The 8988-nt window shown below is 43.0% G+C and overlaps 1 protein-coding gene across 1 annotated transcript; it reads right to left on the bottom strand.

Moving 5' to 3' along the window:
• Positions 1–3299: 3299 nt before the first annotated feature.
• On the bottom strand, positions 3300–8710 carry LOC124676832 (toMV susceptible protein tm-1(GCR26)-like). Its single transcript, XM_047212857.1, has 9 exons — positions 8529–8710; positions 7422–8072; positions 6994–7200; positions 6358–6573; positions 6052–6274; positions 4478–4725; positions 4233–4411; positions 3722–3975; positions 3300–3620 (listed from the first exon to the last, which is right to left on the bottom strand). The coding sequence occupies exons 1-9, from the start codon at positions 8631–8633 to the stop codon at positions 3469–3471; spliced, it is 2235 nt and encodes a 744-aa protein (XP_047068813.1). The 5' UTR covers positions 8634–8710; the 3' UTR covers positions 3300–3468.
• Positions 8711–8988: the final 278 nt, after the last annotated feature.

Genomic DNA, 8988 nt, shown 5'->3' with positions numbered 1-8988 from the left:
ACTGCCACCTCCGAGATAGTGATTTGCAAATCAGTATGGCCTTGTTTCTTTGATGACCAGGTTTAAAAAAGTTCCTTGTGCTATTCATGCAATGGTCTAGGTCATGAACTTAGGAAATATCACTGTGAGAACTCATAACAGCATGAATTACCTGGAATGTAATCATATTAAAGCATAGGAAATATTTCAAGTAAAGCCTGCAAATGCAGTGATGCTAGTTTAACTACTCTGCTGTGATCATCTGATCTAATTAGAATATTGGATGTTGGCATTGTCTTCTGTAACCACGAGACTTTACTTTTCATGGACTAATCAAGAAGCTGAACTGAGGTGGTCTCCACTAGTAGTCCGCAAACACGCGATGGATCCGTTACATTATCTGTTTTGTCCTTTGTAATAGCAGCTGAATTTACCATTGTTTATGAAATAATGAACAAGTTTGGGATCATATCATGAAATAGCAGAAAAACTAATATTTGAACTAGTCAGAACTTGTCTAGCTCATGGTAATCATAGATGTCAGTAGAATATTAATTCCTACTGTGTAGATATGACGTATTCGAATAAAATTCATATCATACATTCTTCTTTATTTTAATGAAAATATTTGACTCTTTTTCAAATATAAAATTCAGCATCAACCGTTCTATGTCACAGTTCTGGGAGAAATCAACATCCTATCAGCTTCCCTTTTTTAAGTTATCGGCTAAGAGCTTTCAAGTATCCGCAGAGGCATCTTTACATTTCAAAGAGTCGTGAAGCTCAAGATCAAACTCGTATGTCATGATCAAATGGCCTTTCTGCTACACCATAATTACCGGATCTCCCATAATTAATCAGTTAGTTCAAAACCAACACATAACCATTCTGAAGCATACTTGTATGTGAAAAGATGTAATATAACCTTCTGAAGCACAAGTGACTAGTGAGCACTTGGATTGGAACAAATAGGACGGGCAACATTTCAAGTATCCGCAGAGGCATCTTTACATTTCAAAGAGTCGTGAAGCTCAAGATCAAACTCGTATGTCATGATCAAATGGCCTTTCTGCTACACCATAATTACCGGATCTCCCATAATTAATCAGTTAGTTCAAAACCAACACATAACCATTCTGAAGCATACTTGTATGTGAAAAGATGTAATATAACCTTCTGAAGCACAAGTGAGCACTTGGATTGGAACAAATAGGACGGGCAACACAAGTTCAAGAATTTAGAGTTGAACATTTCTGTCTCTCAACACTTTGAACAAACAGGCTACAAGTATCTCGTAAAATTTACACACATTTTCTATCAGCAATTCCAATATGATAAAAGCTACAGAACAGCTGAGGAGATGATGAACGCTGCACCCCACCGGGTCTAGGTTGCTTACACTGGTGTTGACTGCCAAACACTGAACCAAGTGAACTAGCTACTGAGAATTGCTTACAAAGAAGTAGCTACTGAGGATCCAGACTCCATAGCAATATCTATCTTATGGAACATGTAGAATGGAGCTATTCGCTGGAGAAAAAAACAGTGCTAGTGCCACCACTGTCTTCTGTCCTTTCTGTCCTCCAGGGAGTCCAGACAACTGTATCATGGACTTTGTTTCTCCCTTGCCAGTGAAGGAAATCTGAAACGTAATAAAAACCTTTAACATGTTTGACGAAAAATCAAACAGGGTGTGATCACAAAAATAATTCATCAAGAGTTTAATAAATTGAGTATAGTTTCTTTGACATGATAACATGGCAATAGCATTATAGCATCATCTGAATTTTGATATTAAGAATCAATGATCCAGGACACATGAAAACAAGGAATTTAGAACCAGGGGACATGAAAAACTTGTTCTGGAAACAACATCCGTATTGTATTATAAGAGGCTTCAGCTGGAATGCTCTTACGGCTTTAGTCATGCAGCAATAAGTGAACAATATTTTAACCTGATGCATTCAAGAAAGATATGATTAAGGCAAACAAATTGATTAACTATCTCTTGCTATGTGACAAAGCTCTATATTTCAAACTGAGAAGGGGCATGTGGCTGCAGGAGCTAGCATCAGCAACTTCAAATTGGGTTTTCAACACTCAGTTACTATGAAAAAAAATTTAATTGGACAAGTAAAATCTTTAGCTCTGCCCACAGCTATTCAACAGGCTACCAAGTAAGTTCATGTAGCAGGCTAACCCCAAGCAGAAAAAACCGTACTGAATTTATGCTTCTGGATACATGAGAAATCAAGAATGGACGTGGATCCATTCACCTTGGCCAAGCAACCATTCTTACTGCGCATGTCCATCATGTTCAACGCCGCCAGTGCCTCGGCGTGCCGGACACCCTCAGCTTCAACGCCGCGCCTGACGGCAACCGCCGGCTCCACCTCCTCTGCGTTGGCCCGACGCCGCACCGGGACACCGTCTGAGAGGCGCTCTACCTTCGACGTGTAGCGCCGGCGTCTAGTCGTGCGGCGGGCCTACACACCTGCAGCTTCTACGCCGTGTTTTACAGCTACAACAGGCTCCAACTCCTCTGCCTCGCCCGGTGGTCCACCGGGGGTGACTGTAGGTCGTTGTAGAGCTCCACGTCTCGCGGACGGTGAGGCGCGGGTGAAGTACGTCGTCTTGGGAGACGAATCCCGTGCGGAGCTGCAGGACACGGCACGACTCATGGACGCCGGCGATCATGGTGTCGGAGTGGCGGCCGGAAAGGGGAATTTTTGCAGGGGCCAGGGGATGGCGGTGGTGAGCGAGCGCAGACGAGCGGCGAGGCACTATGCCGGCGGGGAGGGGGTGGCGTTGTGAGGGGATAGAACGCGTCGGCGTCAGGGCGGCGACGACGGGAGGTGACAGGGCGGCGGCCGCCTCCATAGCGCGGCCGGATGGAACAACGACGCGGGGCGGCGGGGAGGGTGAAGCCGCAGGAAGGATAACATCTGAACGCGAAATTACGTAACTACCCTTCTGTTAAACTAAAATAAATATATAATTCCAATACTTTCCGGTACTTAATTTCCACTACTTTTCGGTACTAGTGATTTTTCCACCGTTGGATTAACTAGCCTAAACGGCTCCTAAATTCCCCAATCATAGTAAAAGTTGTAACACCTTATATATGATCATCTAGTTAACTAAAATAATAACTCCCATAATTATGTCCCCTCACCCCCAAGGGACGACATACTACATCACATTGATCAATTTTGTCAATATAAATTATTAACATGCAAAATACAAAATTAATATCGTTAAATAGATAATGAAATATATTTTTGTATGGTATCTACAAAATATTATATTTGTTGATAGATTGTTCTAAAAGTTTGGTCAAACTTTATTTGGTTTGACTTAAAAAAAGCCTTAATCTTTAGGATGGAGGTAGTATTATGCACACGCGGAAGGCACAGTTGGTAGTAATTTACATGTGACAACAAAGTTTCCATCACCAGGCTTCACATGCCCACTTGTAAGCAACCGTTCTCATTTTAGTGAAATGAGTTTGTACTCCCTCATAGTGTTTGTGATGGCCCGCTCGACCGGCAATCTCTCCATGCTTGAAGCACCATAGAATCCGTGGACCCTACTAGTGTTCTTCAGGACAAATTCCGCCTCCCGTGGCCCTGATATGGGACCTGATGGAATCGTGCATGAGAATTACATGATTTTGCATGATAAACATAGAGCATCGACATAGCATCTGTTACTCGAGGCCTGCAGAAATTAGAATGCGTACCTCCATGGCAGAGAACGATGATGGCAGGATTAACACCCAGTGCAGCATCGGCGATGGCTTGAACCCGAACAACACTGTCATCTAAAGTCGCAGCTGTCTTTGCGCCGATCGACCCGGCTGTTGTGAGACCCATGTGCGCCACTATGATATGAGCTCCAGCCTTGGCCATGGCAGCGCCTTCTGCTGGATTGAAAGCGTACGGAGTCGTCAGGAAACCCATGTTGTGAGCTCTTGAGATCATCTCCACTTCCATGCTGCCAAATGACAAGACCTAGTTAACATGATCTTGAAAAAAAAACTCACATGCATGCCATCTTTTACTACTAGAAGTTAACTTGATTTCAAATAAGCACATCTTCCCCTTAACAGGAAGCTAACCATAATCTGACTGAGGCAGAAACCATATACAAAATTCAGTACCGTAGTTTTTCATGTGCCGATTCTGTTCATGCAATCATGCCATGCCATGGATAAAACACATATCCAAGAATAAGGATGTGGTGAGTTATACCTGTACCCCATTCCAGTTTCTTCCAAGTTCTGTCGGAAATTCCCATCATACAGACCAACCGTAGGGAAGTTTTGGACACCACAAAATCCAATGGCTTCTAGCTGTTTGAGGAAGTAATCCATTCTTCGGAATGGATCAGTAGCGCAAACCCCAGCAAGAACAGGCACTTCTTTAACGACCTAAATCAGCATGTCAGTCGGTTGACAGGAAAGGAAGAGCGAAGTTTGTTACTCTATAAAACTTACAGGCAACACTTCATTGGCCATCTCAAGTACAATGGCATTTGCATCGGCAAATGGTAGGAGCCCTGCTAATGAGCCCCTTCCAGCCATTCGAAACCGCCCAGAATTGTACAGCACAATCAGATCAACCCCACCAGCTTCTTCAAACTTTGCAGATATGCCTGTTCCAGCACCAGCTCCAATAACAGGAATACCGTCACCGATTTGTTGCTTTAATCTATGTAGTATTGACTTTGTCTTTTGCAAAGTTTCTATCAGCATTGAAGAGTAAGCCATTAGAATCATTAGGATATACAGTTTTAGCATTGTGTCAATAGATCTCAAAACCTGAAATGAATGAAGAGCACTCACAAGGAGACAATAAGCTGAAAATGAAATATGGAGATTTATGTCACTTATGAAGCTACTGATTATCTGTTCTGTCATGATTGGTATCACGTGAGGCTAAAAGATGTGGAATCCTCATTATACCCTAGAATCCAACACATACTTTCTGATCTTCTGTAGTTCTTTCATCCATGCACACCAATTCCGTATATTTATGAATTCTTTAGAGTTTTGAAATTATCCTTTTGGATGCATGCATAACATCTGCAAATAGGGTGAACTCTTAGCGCAGTTAATAACAGCTTAACTTAATCCTAATTCGGCTACAAACATGTGAGGTAATACCAAGGTTTCTGACGCGGTACTCTGGAAATGCAAGAGAGCATATAGGTAGTGTGTTTCTGGTTGTGATCTCAAAGAATAGGCAGGTAAGCCAAACTTGCCCCTCTGTGCACGCTGAACTCATCCCCAGCTGCGGCTGAACATGGCAGTTTTCAGGGGGTTCAGTGCTACATGATGCCTTTTGAAACAATTGAGCCCCTTTGAACAGGGAGTTCCAAATAGTCTTATCTAAATTGATGGCATACATACGGAGATCTTAGCTCTTAGGAATGTTATCTCTTAGCAAACTGATCTCTTGAGATTTCCAATCAACTTATCACCTAACACGCTTCTGTTCTAATGCCTACCATTTCAAACCACGACTACGCCTAACTACTGCTACCATTGCTGTGCATCCTTGGACAACAACCTGCTGTCATCCCCAAATCAAGTCCAGAAGAACTGGTGAAGCTGACCAAAGATTACTGTATCACAGCCCCAAATGTGTAGTCACTCAGAACTATGTTGGCCTTTAGAACAACTGGAAATACACAAATGAACTTTATCGAGCACATCGTTTTGTATTAGAACAAATGTCAAGATGACACAGATTCTTACAACTCCCTAGTTATGATGATGACACTCTTGTGGACGCGATTTAGGCTCCCATTTATAATGTAGGGGGTTCCACCCTACTGTTTTCTTTCCAACAAAAACATACGCGAATTATGAAAGAAAAAAAATGAAATTATAACTTCACACTGCGGGATTTATTCTGCAATGCAGCATATCAGATAACAAAGTACTATCAGATAACATTCTACAATTTTTTTTTGTTGAGGAACTAAAAGTTGTTTTAGTCAACAGTCTGTTTGTGTGAGCATAAGAATTTTGTGCCCATAATAGATGGAAATAGAATCACCACTAACCTGGTCTTGCATCAGGATAATCCACAGGAGGTCTCCATATGATAGAACTATCTAAAATCCTCTCTCCTGCACAAGATTCTTTTTTATTTGCATCTTGCTTAGGCACGACCATGTTGTTTTTCCGAGTTATGTCACCAGAGGCCTTTATATCCATTCTCAAGAATGCATCCACCAAGGCATCGGCAAATTCAGGATCGTTTATGTGATAAGGAAGCAGCTTCACCTATCAACAACCCTACCAGATTAGTTCATCGGAAGATCCTTTAGCGATGCAATAGCAGTGAAAATTGTGTAACATGAAGAAACCTGTCTATTCTCAGTTTTGGTAATACGAGTATTTAACTCATCCAAGAGTGCAGATGTAGCCTCGGGATCATAAAATGGCATTCCAGGTGCATCTATTGCAGAGACACCCTTCTGTGGCAGGCAAACAGTAACTCTGGAGAAAGATTTGTTCAGCTTGTCAGCAATAAACTGAGCACATTTCTTATTCTCTTCCACGGTAGTCCGCATCAGCGAAATCTGAAAGAATTACATGGTCTTTTACTCACCGCAAGAGAACTAGGAAATGTGAAATCCTCACAAATAACAGAACATAAAGTAGACTCCTAAGGTAGCAATTAGATCTCATATGTAAAGGATGGATTTTCTTAACTGACAGATAGGATTAATATTGAATATGGTGACTCTAATCCCAATCTTAATAGGACTCACAGAGGCGTGAACCAGAGGCTGGGGGTACCCCCATTTCGGAAAAAAAAAAGGTGTGGCCACCTTTTTTTTTCCGAAATGGGGGGTACCCCAATCTTAATAGGACTCAAACAGGTGTGAACCAGAGGCCGGGGGTACCCCCATTACAGATATCCTAGAGGAATCCTAACCTGTAAGCTAATTTAGGAAGAAAAATGAAGACCAAAATCGGACAGTTATGCTTTGCCTAACCTGTTCATTATGTACATGGATCTTTCTTTCTGCGAAAGCAGAAGGTATTGTATCATGAGCTCCAAAGTTAACCATATCCAAGGCCCCAACACTGAGAACAAGAGGGATATTTTTATCTATAGCTGCATCAAACCTGGTCTCATCACATGCCATGATACCGCCAACAATGTGGTCCGCAACTTCTGTTGTTGTTATGTCCAATACGCCCTATATGCAACCAAATGGAAGAAAGATGAGAAACACAGACAGAAAATTAACATCAGTATAATTTTTATCTGACAATGAGTTCATCAGGGTTCATGAACTGAAAAATATAATTTTCACAAGATTTTTTTCCAAAAAAAAGAATCTTATGCCAGCTAGCTAGGAACTTACAGCAAATAAGCAAGACAAGGAAATAAATGTACAGAAACACATGGAAGTATTACCTGTATGAATCCACTTCTAACTAGTTCTTCCATTGCTTTGCCTCCGACACCAGTGGCATGGAACACAAGCGTCTCGTACCCTTCTTTGTTCAGTCTATCTTTGACAGCATTTGCACATGGTGTGGTAACGCCAAACATCGTAATCCCAACAGTCAGCTTTGTGTCTGTTTCATCTGATTCGCCGGAAGCCATTAATACCCCATGTACCATTCCAGCAGCAGCTGAAGCAGCATTAGACAGTATAACACGGCTGACACTGTTTATTCCACATATGTCAACAACTGAAGGAAACAATACCAAGTCAGATGTGCCAACATAGGGTGCAGTATTGCCACTCGCAACAGTGGATACAATAAGCTTAGGTACTCCGAGCGGCAGGGATCTTAGAGCAGGAGCAATTAGCGCGGTTCCTCCACTTCCTCCTAAGCCAACAGCACCAACCAGGGTACCACCCTCATATCTGTTTTTCAGAAAGCTCTGAAGAGCTTTTGACATGAGCACTATCGCTTCACCTCTGTCATCCGGAAGATCTTGTTGGTTGGCATCTGGATAACATGAGAGAACTGTCTCTCTCGCAATAACTGGAATGTCTTTAGAATCTTGTGTTGGTGCTGTTTTAGTCGTGGAGACATCCACTATACTTACTTGAACCTACCATGTCAACAGACCACATGTTATGCTGGAGTTAAAACAAGAAAATAGTAAATCCACAGGACAACTCCAAGAGCATGCCCAAGTGCACATAAAGATGCGGCAAGCGGCATGCGCCAGAAGTTTGGATGCTCTAGTGTAGGCCATGTTCAGTAGCATTTGTCTTAAATCTACTCATTAGTGTGAAGTTCAGAGACAGAATTCCAGCAGTCCAGCTTCTATGTTCAGTGAAGGAGCTCTCTCAAAAGTCAAAACTGCACTGCAGCTCTAAACTAGGTGGAGCTAGAATCTTGTGGGAACAACCAAATCAAATGCGTGTGCTCTCTGTTTTAGAGGGGGAGCCAACCACCGCATCAAGCAGACAAATGGAAGTCAAATTGCAGACTAGTAAACTCTTCGGCTAGGTGTATGAGGGGATGAGAAAAAAAGACACAGAGGCGCACAGTGTAGTGGTACCTCTGGGGCGGAGTCGGAGGCGGCGAGGCCGGAGCGGAGGCGAGCGGCGAGGAAGAGCAGCTCCTCGAGCTTGGTGTCGGCCGTGCCGATGCAGAGCACCTCCATTTCCGACGAGTCGGAGCAGAGTCAGAGATCGATCGGGAGCTGAGCAGGGGGAACCGTGGCGGATGTGCGGGTCGGGTAGGTGTAGACCGTGTAGTGGTGGGTGCGTGCGTACTGCGTAGTGAGAAGGTGGCGTGGATCTGGCTACCGGCGCCAAGTTGGGCACGGGCATACACCGAGGAGGCCTGATCTGAGATCGAACTGCGATTCTTCCAAGTTCCAACGACGGTGTTGAGGTAATTGCACATTTCACCTGGTTCAGCTCCGTTCCTTGCGTAAATCACCACATGAACAGAAGTTTTGCAGTATTCACCAGGTCTAAGTCTAATACGTTGCAACCCAGTCTAAATCTCAATTT

This window comes from Lolium rigidum, chromosome 1 (assembly GCF_022539505.1).
Source record: "Lolium rigidum isolate FL_2022 chromosome 1, APGP_CSIRO_Lrig_0.1, whole genome shotgun sequence".
NCBI classification, from domain to species: domain Eukaryota; kingdom Viridiplantae; phylum Streptophyta; class Magnoliopsida; order Poales; family Poaceae; genus Lolium; species Lolium rigidum.
The sequence above is the reverse complement of the archived record's forward strand: the minus strand, read 5'-3'. Positions and strand labels throughout refer to the sequence as shown.

Excerpts from the sequence above, each read along its gene's own strand:
- LOC124676832 (XM_047212857.1), bottom strand. The coding sequence starts at position 8,633 with ATGGAGGTGCTCTGCATCGGCACGGCCGACACCAAGCTCGAGGAGCTG. Across the intron at positions 4,726-6,051 it reads TTATCCTGATGCAAGACCAG|AAACTTTGCAAAAGACAAAG; the intron begins GTTAGTGGTGAT and ends CAATGCTGATAG. Across the intron at positions 3,976-4,232 it reads GAAACTGGAATGGGGTACAG|CATGGAAGTGGAGATGATCT; the intron begins GTATAACTCACC and ends GTCATTTGGCAG.